Below are 14,736 nucleotides of genomic sequence, written 5' to 3'. Positions count from 1 at the left end.
ATAAAATTTATCATTTAAACCGCTTTAAGGTGTTCAATTCAGTGGTTTTTAGTATATCTATAATAGTATATCTGCAGTCATTGCTACTAATGCCAGAACCTTCCATCACCCCTGAAAAAGAAACCCCATGCCCATTAGCAGTCACTCCCCATTCTCCTTTCCACCTAGCCCCTGGCTACCAATAATGTACTTTTGTCTCCATGGGTTTGATTGGTCTGTTGTGGACATTTCATACAAATGGAATTATACAATATATGTCCCCTTGCCCGGCCGGGCATGGCTCAGCAGTTGAACGTCGACCTAGGATCCAGGCAATCGGGGTTTGATTCCCAGTCAGGGCACATGCCTGGGTTGTGGGCTCCACCAATGACTCTGTCATCGTTGATGTTTCTATCTCTCTCTCTCCCTCTCCTTTCCTCTCTCTCAAATCAATAAAGATATATTTTTTTAAAAAACCAAAACAATATATGTCCTTTTGTATTATGCTTTGTCTGTTTTTGTGTTATCTTTGACTTAAAATAATGCTTTTATGGTTTATCCATGGTGTAACATGAATCAGTACTTCATTCCTTTTTATTGCTAAATAGTATTCCATTGTATGGATATACCACAATTGTTATGTTCAGCAGGTTTTATTTCCCTTTTATTTCTGTAGTTTCTTCCTTCTTTTCTCATTGTTAAATTGTATAAACCTGTAGACACCTTCACCTCTGGAGAGAAATTAGGAACAGGAAGGATGAAATATAACAAGTATCTTAAAAGGTATTATCCTAGAACCCAGTTTATTAAATCTTTGTTTATGCATACTGTGTTTATAGCATAGCATGTTGCACATTGTAGGCTCTCTGTAAATATTTTGAAGAATAAACATTTGAATGAAAGGAATACCAAATATTGTCAGATAGACACTATGTAAATTTGGGAGAGTTGAATTTGCCCTGCAAAAGATGAATGAAACTTAAGGTCACCTTTGAAATATTAAAATTTTATCCTACTAAAATAAAATTGAATAGTAGCAAGTAGAAACTGATACACATACACAAGCAATACATTTTATAGATTAGAAGAAACATTTGGTTCAAATAGAGCAGAAAACAATAACTTAAATAGAGTCAAAATTCTAGGACTAGAAAGTCTTTGAAAAAATGTCATGTCTTTATAGGCACTTCCATCAGTTCTTAATTCTCATAGTTGTAATTTCTAAACAACTAGTTCAAGTAATTCTTTGCATTATGGGGCTAGGTCTGTGTTTGTTTTGTTGAATTGTTTCCCCATAATTTTTACCCTATATTTACTCTTTCTTTGGTCTCAGATTTCATAGGGAAAAACCACATCATAATTTCATTGTTAGTCCCTGAAATGTTTCAAGACAATTCCTGAAGTCATGAGGCCTTTCTGATTAAGACCCATGATTTTCAGTTTTTAGAACTATTCTTTTTAATTTCTTAAGGGGCTCAGCAGTTGTTTTCTGGACTTAGAAGAGACTAAGGACAGAAAAATTGTAATTGAACAGAAAGAAATTGGCAAAGGAAACAATTAGAATAATGGGTATCATTTTCTTGACTGTGGTTATATATTTATGAGTATGTATATGTATCAAAATATAAAAAAGTGTACATTTCAAATTGTGTAGCTTATATTACATCAATTATACTTCAATAAGTAGTTAAAAAGTAAAAAAAAAAAAAAGCTTGGCAAGATTATTTTAAGACATCACAAAAGCCTACTGGTAGAGATTTGAGATCTGTCCACTGAGGTCTTTTGAGAAGGGATCAAGATAGCAGCTACCAGACTTAAAATGATTTACCTCAGAGACTCTCACATTGTTTTGTGTCTCGCCCCCTTTGTACTCTAAAAATTATTAAGGAACTGAAAGAGCTTTTGTTTACTTATTTTATATTTAGTTTGCCATATTAAAAATTAACATGGAATTTTATAATGAACTTACTAAGAAATAGCATAAGCCCAATACATGTTGACATCAATGACATTTTACTGAAAATTTTTTTCCATATTTTAAAAATGTAGTGAAAAGAGTGGCATTTTTACATTTTTTGCAGATCTCTTTAATGTCTGATCAAAAAGAAGACAACCAGATTCTCATACCTGCTTCTCAATACTTGCTTCTGTAATTCAATATATTGCAATCCATTGTTTTGGTTGAAGTGTATGAAGAAAATCAGGCCTCACCCAGATGGGTCCTTGAAAAAAGAAGTACATTGCAGGTCCCCTAAAAGTACCTTAGGGGCCCTTGGGGGTCTTGATACCACACTTTTGAGAATCACTAGTATTTAGATCTGTGCTATGCAAAGTGCAGTTCCCAGATCAGCAGAATCTGCATCCTTAGGGCACATATTAAAAATGTAAAATTGTTGCCCCATTGCAGATGGATTAAATTAAGACCTCCATTTTATAAGATCCAAAGATGATTCATGTACACATTAAAGTTTGAAAAGTGAGCTGAAACAGTGATCACCTAAGGTCCCCTTCAGTAACTTATTTTTGGTTAAATAAATAAAAAATAGAGTAAATAATGTAATACCAAACATTATTTGAATAAATTATCATCCTTATCATTCATGGCACCATTTTACTAAGTACCCAAATTGACTAAGAAGTTTAACCCTATTTAATTACATTTTTTTCTATCTTATTCAGGAGTTGCTTTTTAATAAAGCAACATAATAAGCCAGGATGTAAAAAAGAATAAAAAGCTTGAGGAATTCTTTTAAGTCAGTTGGAACTGTGTTAGAATCCTTAGTTTCTAAGTATACTGCAGGCATACACTTGTGCTTTATTTTTCGTCTCAGCTATAAAAATTTAGTTCTGTATTATCTACAGTCCATTATTCTGTACTGTCAATTATATTTGTTATCTGAGTAATGCTTTCTTGATTTCACCAACCTCCATTTCTGGCTTCCAATGAAGAATAAAAAGGGCTATGTCCTTTTTAATTTCCTAAAGTTTTCTCCTGTTTGGGGGATTTAAGTAAGTGCTTACATTATACAATGATTTATATGATTATATAAACAATAGTAATGACTATTTTGAAATACGCCTTGAAGTATTGTATTTTCTTTTAAGTCTGCTTTGGATGTAATTTAACTTTTATTTTTTTAATCCTCACCCAAGTTTATTATGTATAACCAATCAGTCATCAGTAAATTGCTCCCTCTTAAGTACAAGGACTTCTATCGGTCTTGTGCTAACTTAGGAAAGGAAAGGAAAGTCCATCTTTAACAGCTCAGGATTACTTTTTTTTTAGCTCTGAAGATCACAGAACTCTAGTCAGTTGAACCATAAGCTCTAGTTCTCACTTTTTAAAAAATTTGTTTCAACAGTTATTCACTTATTTAATATCTATTAATTGGCTATCATCTACCTGCCAGTTTGGGGATACAGCAGTGAACAAGATAACATGCTTTGTTGTTCCTCCCAATTTCTCGTAGGGAAGGTAAACGCTGAAGTAGTAATTACAGTAAAGTGGATGGATTTTATAGACCTAAAGTAGGGGATTTTGATCTTCTTGAGAGGCTCAAAGACAATATTCCTGAGAATGTTGATTTAACTTAGGGCTTTATTGGCCTGCTGTGACAGGTTTGCTGAGGCAAATCTGTATGAAGGTATGAGCCAGTATCCTCAGTCCTCTGGCACTCTTTACCAGAAGTATTTCTAGGATTCTTAGAAGAAAGTCATGCCAATATTGTTCTCTCTTCTATGTTCCCACTGTACTCTACCTCTGTCTTATTAATATAATAATAATTATTAATGTTGATATTAACTGTTGTCCCCCCATTAGACCTGAACCTCAAGGACAGGTTTCTGTTTTCCTCTATAGGTCAGTTTACTGCAGCATGTCTGACACTGCAGTGGTACACTGCCATGCAAATAGCTGCTTACAGCAGTGTAAATATTAATACATATATACCCTCTGTGCCAAACATTGCATTAAACACTTTGCATGTATTATATATTTTAATTCTTCCAACAACTCTGGGTGGGGGGATACTACTACTGTTAACACTTTTATAAATAAACAGTCTGAAGCCCAGGATGGCTAGCTCAAGATTACGTATCTATAAAATAACAGAGTTACCATCCCAGATCCCCTGCTCACATCAAAATGCTATACTGAATCCATAAATGTCAATTATAAAGGCAGTCTGTGATCTAAGGGTATTTAAACCTGTCTGTGTAAGTGGCAATGTGAGGGGGATAAATGTAGACTATGGTTTAATAATCATATTCTATAGTGCACTGATGATAAACTACTGTATGTCATTGTTCTGTACATGCAGTTTATTCAAGTCTAAGTGTTGCTTGCTCAGAGAGGCCTTCCCTGCGTACCCTATCTAAAACATTCTTAAGTGTCCACACATTTTACTTCTGTCCCTTTGTGATTTTATTTTTCTTCGTAGCTTTTATCAGAGCCTTACAATATTTATCTAAAGTCCCAATTAGAATACAAATTCTATGGGTTGGAGGTTTTATTTGACTTGCTCTTTGCTGTACTCCTTAGTGCTTAGAAACTGGCAAGTCATAGGCTCTCGCTATTTGTGAAAATACAGAATTGTAGGGAATGAAACACAATTTTATGTTGCCTGTGGAGGAAATGTACTCTAGAGTTGGATCTGCTTGACTTAGTCAAGTTATTTAACTTCTCAGAGCTTAAGGTTTTTAGGAGGATTAAGGATATAGAACGTAGTAAAGTGCCTGATATGCATTTATCAATCAGTACTTACCTAGGTATTGCCATTCTTATCATTAACATCATTATGACATGCCTGGTAGTGAAATAAGTTGTCTCTTGTTCTAGCCTTTTATTCAGTGACATTCAGCAAATTGCAGTGATTAAAATGTGTTTAATGAACTTAAAGTTAAGTTTTAAATGAGAGCAAATGAGCTTACATTTATTTGTAATCTTGCTTATTGCCAATCACCTTGCAAAAGTGCTTTACATATACTATCTTTTTTTTAATCCTCACCTGAGGATATTTTTTTCCATTACTTTTTCAGAGAGAGTGGAAGGGAGAAAAAAGGGCGGGGGGCATCGTTGTGATAGAGTCATATCAATTGATTGCTTCCTGCACTCGCCCCGACCAGGGCCGGGGATTGAGCCTGCAACCGAGGTATGTGCCCTTGGCCAGAATCGAACCTGGGACCCTTCAGTATGTGGGTGTCAGAAATCAAGCATTGCTAATGATACAAATACAAACCTTGAAATTATTTCCTTTACCTGTTTTTTTAACCTTATTTTCTAGACCTCAAGGGGAAAAATCTTTGCGTACATGGGTAGCAGGTTTGAGCCCTGTGTAAAGGGTTAATGATCTCTGTTCAAAGGAGAAAATTTTCAGTTATCTTGAAAATCTCTGCCATTGGTAACAAGAAGATCCAAATAAGAGTAGTAATATACTTGGCAAATTTTTGTCTGCTGTTAAAAAGAATAGAAACTACAGTAAACAATAACATCAATAAAGGATATATGAAGGATAGTGCATTTTAGGTTGGAGTGGTATAAAAGCTTTCATGTATTGGAGAGTAATGAGCCTTGAGGAATTATGAGGTAAACTAATTTTCTTTGATAGAACTAGCTGGATTTGGTAGGGAGTTTGAAGAGGCTTGTTTTCCAATGGGATCATAAGGTATGTTCAAATTCCTCTAAACTAATGGTTCATACCAGTAAGAATCTGGCTGAATCCAGCCTTATAACAACCAAGTTAGCAATAATGGGGATTTTTAATTACTTTGTTTGTGTAAGTTGACTTTGTCACTGATTCTATTAGCCTTTGGATTGCAAGGTTTGAACATTCTGTCTGGGAAAAACAGAATTAAAGCAGTTAGGACAAAATTCCTTTTAGTTTTTATATAACAGATTGCAATTCACTCTTTTTTTTTTTTTTTTTTTTTTTACAGAAACAATTGGGGCTGATTCCTGATTAGATAGGGTTTGAAAAGTTGAGGAAAATGTTGTTTTTTAGCAGCTGGAATTTTTGTGCTAGCTCAGAGATCTAAATCCACCAGCATTAGCTGAAATTGTTTTTTCATAAAGTTTATTTGTTTCCATTCAGTAAATTTGGATTATTTATGTAAAAGAAAATTGTGTATTACGGGCTGTGTCTTGGGAACATTGTGAGTGATTTTCAGAGTCATTCAATTACTCTACTGTGATCTGATTAAGATTAAAGGTTCTTAATATTAATCGACTGTTAATCTTAAACCAAGCAGTTCTGGGTATCATTCACACTATTTTAGGTGCTAGAGAACAACTGTGAAATCCTTATTTCAGAATTTCCCAGAAAAGCTGGTTTTACTTATTCACACTGAATATATATAATTCACAAAGCATTAAACTATAGAAGTTTAAACTGGTAGGGTATAAAAAGATGGTCTCTATATTTATGTACATTATAACAGTATTGACTTTCCTGGTATCTTGTAAATAGCTTATATTCCAAAAGATTCATACTTCAGCCTTCTCATTATGTATGATTTGAGGTATACCCTGAAGGAAGTGTAGGACTCAGTTGACTTAAAAAGGGGGGAGTAGGAAGAGTTTTCTTGTCAGTGAAAATGTGCATTAAGTATTCAGTGAACGAGTAACCAGCTTGACTAGACTTATCTTGGGTAGATAGAAGCAGAGAAGTAGGTAGGAGTTGGATTCTGAGAACTTTTCACACCAGATTAAAGACACTAAAAGCACTTTAACATGGACTAGAAGTAACACTGAACCCCAGACATTGTGGAATTTGGATTCTAGGTTTTGCTTTACCAGCCCACTGGAATATAGACTCCATTTGTTTTATTCCAGGTGCTGAAGATAACGTGTATCTAGTAGGTGTCTGATGCCTACTAGAGTAGACTAGACACTCCAATTGAAATAATGAATTAATTCTAACTTTGACTTGGTATTAATTTCTGGCCCGCCATTGTTATATTTGAATGGGGGCAAGAGGGACTCTCATTTAGATTCTTTTTAGATCTGTGATTCTGTGGCCATCTTGTAGATGTAAACTGTTAGCCATTTTTGAGCAGTGTGATGTCAGTTAAATGATGTCAGATGATTGGAAATGGGTTAAATATCAGATGATTAAATGAATCTAGATGGTTGAGCTGGCCACAAGTACAAATTGGAGACAGAGAAAATGGAAACAGCAAGGCCCATCTTAAATTGGTCTAAGCTTAAAGAGGTTATTACAGTTTTGATCATCTGAACTTGAGTGGTCACAATTGTTATAAAAAGAAGCAACAACATTGAGAGGTAGCAAGTCAGTAGAAATCACATTTTTCCTGGCCAGTGATCTTTGGCTGTTGGAGGGGACAGTAGGAGTATTAGTTGCAGAACTGTTTGCCAGCAGTTTTAAACATTTATCTTTGTTAAAGAGCTCATAGTCAATAACAGTAGTTAAATATTGTAGGAAGAAGCATCCAAGAATGACTAGGTTTTCTGTTCTGGAACATGGAAATAATGATGATACTATTTAAGGAAATGGGGAAATCCAGAGAAAGGCATGGACTTTCTGAACGAGGAATTAGAGTTTAGACATGTGAATTGTTATCTGTATGTGAATGGAATTTTTATTGTATATATTGAAAACTCTTATTTTAATATGTAGAGAAGACCGGTCTTTATAGATCTAGATATTTGTGACTACATTATATCTTTGTACTAAGAAAGCTACCTCATTTTGGTTTTGTTTGTTGCTCAGTAGAGTTTAAAAACCTACCCACCAATGGTGGGGAAAGGGACTGAGGAGGGGGGTGGGACAGGGTGGAATGGGTCATTGGGGAGAAAAAGGGATATCTGTAATATTTTAAATAAAAATTAAAAATATAAATAAATAAATAAATAAATAAATAAATAAATAAATAAATAAATAAATAAATAAATAAATGTGATACCATAAAAAAATAAATAAAATAAAAACCTACCCACATCTTTATATCTGATAAACCATGAAGCAGGCAGGGAACAAGGCACCTGTTTTCTAGCTCTTCCATTTTCAGTTAGCTAACCATAATCCTAAACAGGCTTGCTCAAACACTTAAGTTGGAGGTAATGCTGGACCGCATTGCTGTATTTCTGACCAATACCTGACATCCTACACTACCTACTTGGTAGCAATGGATTATGTTGAGCCAGAGATCAATGGTAACTACTTTGAAATGGCTTGTTGGCCAGTGTGGCTCATTTAGTTGGAGTGTTGTCCTGTACATCAAAAGGTGATGGGTTCGATTCCTTGACAGGGCACATACTCAGGTTGCTGGTTCACCCACCAAGGGCGCATATGGGAGGCAACTGATCTCTCCCTTCTTCTCTCTCTGGAATCAGGTTTTAAAAAAAAGAAAGAAATAGCTTGTTAGAATTCATGGTCATTTCTAGCCTTCAGTATTCCAAGCCCTTATCTTACGCTACTGTTGCTTAGTAATTGAAGCCTTAGTACCCACTGTCTTGATGGGGATTCAAGCTTACCAAATTACAAGTGATAAGATTTTATTCTGTTACCTGTTAAAACAATGCAATGAACAACACTTTCTCTGTCATCTTTGTTAATGCCATGAACAAAACCTTTCTTTAATCACTAAAATCAAAGGAGTTATTTGGGCCCATGACTTCTTCCGGCAAATGGAAATGTCTTTAAGTAGATAAGCATATTGAGGCTTTTTAATAGAAGGGAAGGGGAAAGAATAAATTCTTACTACTTCTGTGAACCAATTCACAGCTGTTTATTTTTTTTAATGTACCATGAGAGAGTGGTGAGGTATTTACCTTAATATTACCACTTTTTATATTAGGTAAACAGAGGAACTATTATCCACACTTTTCAAGTGAGTTTAAGGGATATGGCCCAGTTCACACAGACTTGTTTTATGAGAGATTGAACTGAGAAGGATTATGATTTCCTTGTCCAGTGTACTTTTGGCTACATATTCTGAGTTTACAGTTTGATCATTGAACTCAATCCCCATTTTCTTTTAAAAGCATAGTTCAACATGATTAGGGGGAAGGGAGTGTTTAGAGAGATTTCTAGTGTAGGTTTTGATGTCAAGGAGGCAGAACTTGTGGACATAATGGGTGGAGCTTTGAGCAAGTAAAAATCTCATTTTGCTTGTCCAGGGCACTATTGCTGTTAGAGGAGAAGCAGGAAGAAGAGTAGCGGAACAGTTTCCCGGCTGTATAGAGTGTAGTTTTGTTTAAAGGGCCAATCTAAAATAAGACTGTTGGCTGAGCAGAGCAAACTCATATCTGCGAATTGAGGAAGCATGGCTAATGTGAAACAAGAAATTATGCTTCAATCTGACTTTGACGTATGCCTTGCTTATGCTGTGGGCTAATTTAATTTACTCTGTTAATTTACGTCTTACTCATTTTCCATCCCTCATTTTCCTCTAACTGTTACTAGTCTATTTGCCTTTTCTGATGGATTTTACAAAGAAAGATTTTTGCTCAGTGTTTGTCATCTTAAATTCTCATTGCTGCTGCTGCCCTCAAAAGGATAGTGTAAATGAGGTGGGTAAGAATTTTCAATACACAAAAGGTGTGTGTGTGTGTGTGTGTGTGTGTGTGTGTGTGTGTGTGTGGTAGTGGTGGTGGTGGTGGTGGTGGTGGTATGTGTAGAAAGTTTCAGTTAAAGTATTGAAATAGTTGATTTCAGAATGCTTTTAAAAAATATTTAAAGTTTTAAAGTTCAGTTAACTTATACTACATTTTGTGTGAGGAGAAAGTAGGCTTTTCTCAATTCTGAATGGTTAGGAGAAGTTTTACTTTTATGAAAAGATAGTTAAATGTTACCTTAGCACATTTGAAACTTAAGCTTTTAAGAAGCAAGTGCTGACGATTTTTAAGACTTGGAAGATTGAGTCAGAAGAATACTATATTATGACTCACCTTTTTTTTTCCCAGCAGATTAGTTGGCAAACCATAAGTATATAGAATTCAAAGAAAAACTCAGTCTATAAAATACATGCCTATGTTTTTGTTTTTTCTTAGTTCACATAAAACAACATATTTTACAATCCTTTATCTTATATCAACTCTTGTGCAATTATTTTTTTGTACTCCATTTAAGATTGCACAAAAGTGATCTTTGCTTTTTGTTTTGTTTAAGAGAATACATAATTTTGTATAACCCCCCCCCCAAATATCTTAAATGTTAGATGTTCAAGAAGTACTTTTGTTTAATGCAGAGAAACACAATACAACACTACTGCCTAGAGAGAGATCCTGTGAATTACAAAAGTAAGCAGAATATTTCTAGAGCTAGTGGGTTGCTGGCTCTGGAAGAATGGAATAAGAGGGTATGTGTCTTTATTCATTTTTCTTATGTCTAAAATATTACCTGAACTTATCTACCTTATATGTTCTGTGTTGTATTTTTGAACCTCATTCACAACAGGTGAGCAAAATTTTGCTTTTACTGGTCAGAACAAGAATAGAAGGATAGGACTGTGTGTGGCTAAATAAGGGAGTAAAGAAGAGATGACAAAGAATTTTTTAGGCTCTAAGTTGATCACCTTTGTTAAAGTATATGAACTAAAAGGAAAAAAGATGAAATCTTTTATCATTAAAACATTTTCTCATCATTATTTTGTTCTATCTGGTGCTTAAAATCATGTTTTAGAATAATCTCAGCCAGCTTTTTTAATTATTAAATTTATTGGAGTGACACTGGTCAGTAAGATCATACAGGTTTCAAGAGTACATTTCTGTGTTACATGATCTGTATATTACATTTTGTACCTGCTACCCAAAGTCAAATCATCTTCCATCACCATATATTTGGCCCCCTTTATCCATTAAAAATTTTGAAAATACATTGAGTTTTCTCATCTCCTAAGAATAAGAAGCCTGTGAGTATGAGGTATATATGAAAACCTGTACTTGTTTCTTCTAAGCATCTTTCTATTTATATGTCCCAGATGTCTTTTCTGTAGGCCACTTTAAGGGTCTTGAGGTTTCATACTCATTTTTACATTGGGTCTTTTAAAATATACAATCCCTATGTAGCCTTGCTTCTCAAATGATTCAGAATACCTCTGCTAGATATTTTGATAATTCTGACTTCTTGATGGTAACTGACTGGTGAATTTCTTTTTACTCTTTTCATTACCTAAGTGAGTAACAGTAAGCAGCCTTAATCTTTTAATACCAGCTGCTAGACTGGTAAAGTGTGTCTCCATTTTACTGGGCTACCTTGGTACCTGCAATATACTTTTTAAGGCAGCAGTGACGTTTAAATATGTAGAGTTTTACTGCCAGAAGGCCAAACTACATTCCTCTAAATGTATGTGTTGTATAGCATTTGTATGGAATTTCCCTAAATCTTAGCTATAGGTTGAGAAAGTAGCTTAACCTAGTAGATTCAAGGTGTTATATAATGCACAGTTGCTGGTTTTGCTATTGATGACTTTCTATCTCATTTGTTTAACTAGTATTTCTATTTGTAAATAGGAATTCTTATTTGTAAAGTCATGAATGTATATATGTTTGCAATGGATAGGATTAACAAGAGGACTAAGGGGGAAAACAGGTTCACAGTGGATCTTGGTAATTATTATTCAAGAGAATTCTCTGCTTCCTTTTAACTCTGAACTTTATTATCTTTGGTGATTGCCTTTGAACTCCAAAGTGGCCTTAGATCAGCAAACTTAATAATTCAAAGAGCTTTTAACCTAGATATCACATTTGATTCTAACTGCTGTGAATATAGGTAGGTGAATTGTACAGGTATTCCCATTTGCTTGACAAGGAATCTGAAGCTCAGCTCTTTCTACTTGTCCAGTTCACACTGAATTCAACTTTTCTGTTAAATCCTTTCGTCTTTCCAGGATGCTTATCCTAAATTGAAACAGAAGAGTCTTTTAATATAATCAGTGTGTGTATACTTTATTAACTTAATATGTAGAGTTTTAGTGCCAGAAGGCCAAACTACATTTCCCTAAAATGTGTTTATGGAAGAAGGAACATTTTCCTAATCATATTCTATATTCTCTTTAGCCACTTTCCTGTAACATTTAGAATGTTTTTACATGCAAAGGCTAACGATATATTAGTGTCCAGTTTTAGCAAAGAATAGCCTTTCAGATAATTTTCTGCCAGTAGTCAATGTTCTATGAACTCAATATACAGTATTTTAGATTGTTTTTCCCATTATATTTATAAATAGCATTTTAAAATTTGCTTTTACACAGTTCTACATGTTTATTGTAGAAAATTATGAACAAATATAAAACAAAACCTTCAGTGTTTCTACTACCAGAGAACTTTCAGTGTGCATCATCCTTTTTTTTTCTTGAAACAGTTTCTTTTTTTTTTTTTTAATTCTCACCCAAGGATATTTTTCCCATTGCTTTTCAGAGAGAGAGAGAATGGAAGGGAGGGAGGGAGAGAGAAAGAGAGTAGAGAGAATGAATCACCAATGTGAGAGAGACACACATCAGTTGGTTGTCTCCGACACACGCCCTGACAGGAGCTGGATCGAGGCTGCAACCGAGGTACATGCCCTTGACCGGAATCAAACTCAAGACCTTTCCATCCACGGGCTGACACTCTAACCACTGAGCCAAACTGGCTAGGGCAGTTCAAATTTTCTTAAGCCTTAGTTTGAAATACCATACCCCTTTGCTCAATTAAAGCAGCCTTTTGCTTCAGCAGCATTATTTTCTTGTTTTTATTAGAATTACTATATAAAATTAAAGACCAGTTTGGAAAAGTTAACTTGCTGGATTTAAAAACTAAGGAAAATATAAATTGTGATCTTTGTAGTCATTACTCAGAAGTGAACCTTTTAAATACGTTGATTCAGCCCGGCTGGGCGTGGCTCAGCGGTTGAGCATCGACCTAGGATCCAGGAGATCGGGGTTCGATTCCCGGTCAGGGCACATGCCCAGTTTGCAGGCTAGGCAGCTGATCAATGACTCTCTCATCATTGATATTTCTATCTCTCTCTCTCTCCCTCTCCTTTCCTCTCTCTGAAATTAATAAAGATATGTTTAAAAAATAAATTAAGTAAATAAATAAATAAATAAATGCATTGATTCAGTTTTAGGATCAGCACTACTAGACAGTTCCTTGCTGTGAAGGTTAGCCGTAGAGACAGAATCCTCCAAATTAGGACTTTTGAATAATGCAGTGAGTAAATAATAAGAATTATTTCACTACAACTCTAGTATTAAAAAACTTTTTTGAGCTAACCATTTGATGTAGAGTTGACCTTTGAACAACACAGGTTTGAATTATACAGGTCCCTTTATACATGTTTTGTTGTTTGTTTTTTCAATAAATACGTATAGTACTGTAAATGTATTTTTTCTTTCTTATGATTTTCTTAATAACATTTTCTCTAGCTACTTGATTGTAAGAATACAGTATATAATATATTTAACATAGAAAATATGTGTTAATCAACTATGTTATTAGTAAGGTCAACAGCAGGCTATTAGTAGTTAAGTTTTTGGGGAGTCAAAAGTTATAAGGGGATTTCAACTGCCCATGGAGGTCAGCACCCCAAACCCCTCCCCCCAACATACACACACACACACACACACACACTGTCCAAGGGTCAAATGTATTTCATTTCAGTCTATAAGAAATTACATGCATTTCTGTGATGTATCAAATTATTATTAATTTCAGTTTAATGTATCTTGTTACTGAGACTATAGATGATTAGAATTTATATATATTCTAACTTTTCTAGTTCCTCTGCCCTATTTCCCTGTGTTTTGTGTGTTTAGGTGCCACTTGGATAGTGTATCAGTGTAGCTACTTCAACTCAATTCATATGCTTACTTAGATGAGTTGGGAATAGATAATGAGATGACTTTATCCACACCACCTCTCAAATAGGGGTATTATGTTATTCTTGTATCTTTCAACACATTGCTGAAATTTTTATTTGCAAAGAATTTACACTTCATGAAGATTCTAAAATATCACTGTGAGGCTATTTAGTATGGTTTTGAGTTTTCTTCTGAAATTAATTGGACAGTTTGTCTTTCATATGGGTCTGACATCACTTTTCATTTTACGTTTCATATGTATAAGACAGTTTGCTCTTCAGTTGTCATGCCAAACCAGTCCAAATCCTTAACTCCTATACATGTTGAGTTTGTTTAAGAGTGCTGTAGTAATAGAATATCTGCCAAACTGAGCATGTGAATTCATGCCCACACATGAGTTCACTGTTCAAAACAGTTAATTGCTGTGTTGATTAATGTGTTAGAAAACAGGGTTGAACAAAAGATATTCCAACCAATTAGAATGTTTGGCCTTCTTTTTAGCCAGTAACTTCTTTTACTTGAAACGCAGCAGAAAATGTTGACAACATTCTAAAATTTTCCTTAGCCATGTGTAGAAGCCATGGAAGTAAGTGATCACCTACTATCTGTTTCTTTTTGTTGTCTTGTGGGAGTTAAATTGCGACTACTCAACTCAGCCTGCATGAACCAGCTCCTGCAGGTTGAAAAAAGCCAGGTTGATGAGAAGGCAATCTAATGGAACCTTAAGAGTCAATTGAAAGTCAAAGTTCAAAGGCCCTGCTCTTATTAATGTGTTTTTATGGTTTTCAGGGGGTGAAGCCAGCCAGTTTTGACAAAGTAGCAATTCCTGAAGTGAAGGAAATTATTGAAGGATGCATACGGCAAAACAAAGATGAAAGGTAAGTTGCCTCTTGACCTGTTGCTTAAGCAAAAAGCCTAAAATGTAACATGCTCTGAATAAAACACTCAATCTAAGGT

The 14,736-nt window shown here is 34.7% G+C and overlaps 1 protein-coding gene across 12 annotated transcripts in view; it reads left to right on the top strand.

Moving 5' to 3' along the window:
• Positions 1-14,736, top strand: part of WNK1 (WNK lysine deficient protein kinase 1) — a 146,583-nt gene that overhangs the window by 83,145 nt on the left and 48,702 nt on the right. For all 12 annotated transcript variants that reach the window (XM_081127948.1, XM_081127940.1, XM_081127946.1 and 9 more), the window contains exon 5: positions 14,569-14,657. In XM_081127948.1, coding sequence (XP_080984074.1) covers positions 14,569-14,657 — 89 coding nt within the window. The remainder of the gene's footprint in view (positions 1-14,568; positions 14,658-14,736) is intronic.

The sequence above is a fragment of the Miniopterus schreibersii genome (assembly GCF_964146895.1).
Source record: "Miniopterus schreibersii genome assembly, chromosome: 2".
Taxonomy (NCBI): Eukaryota; Metazoa; Chordata; class Mammalia; order Chiroptera; family Miniopteridae; genus Miniopterus; species Miniopterus schreibersii.
The sequence above is the reverse complement of the archived record's forward strand: the minus strand, read 5'-3'. Positions and strand labels throughout refer to the sequence as shown.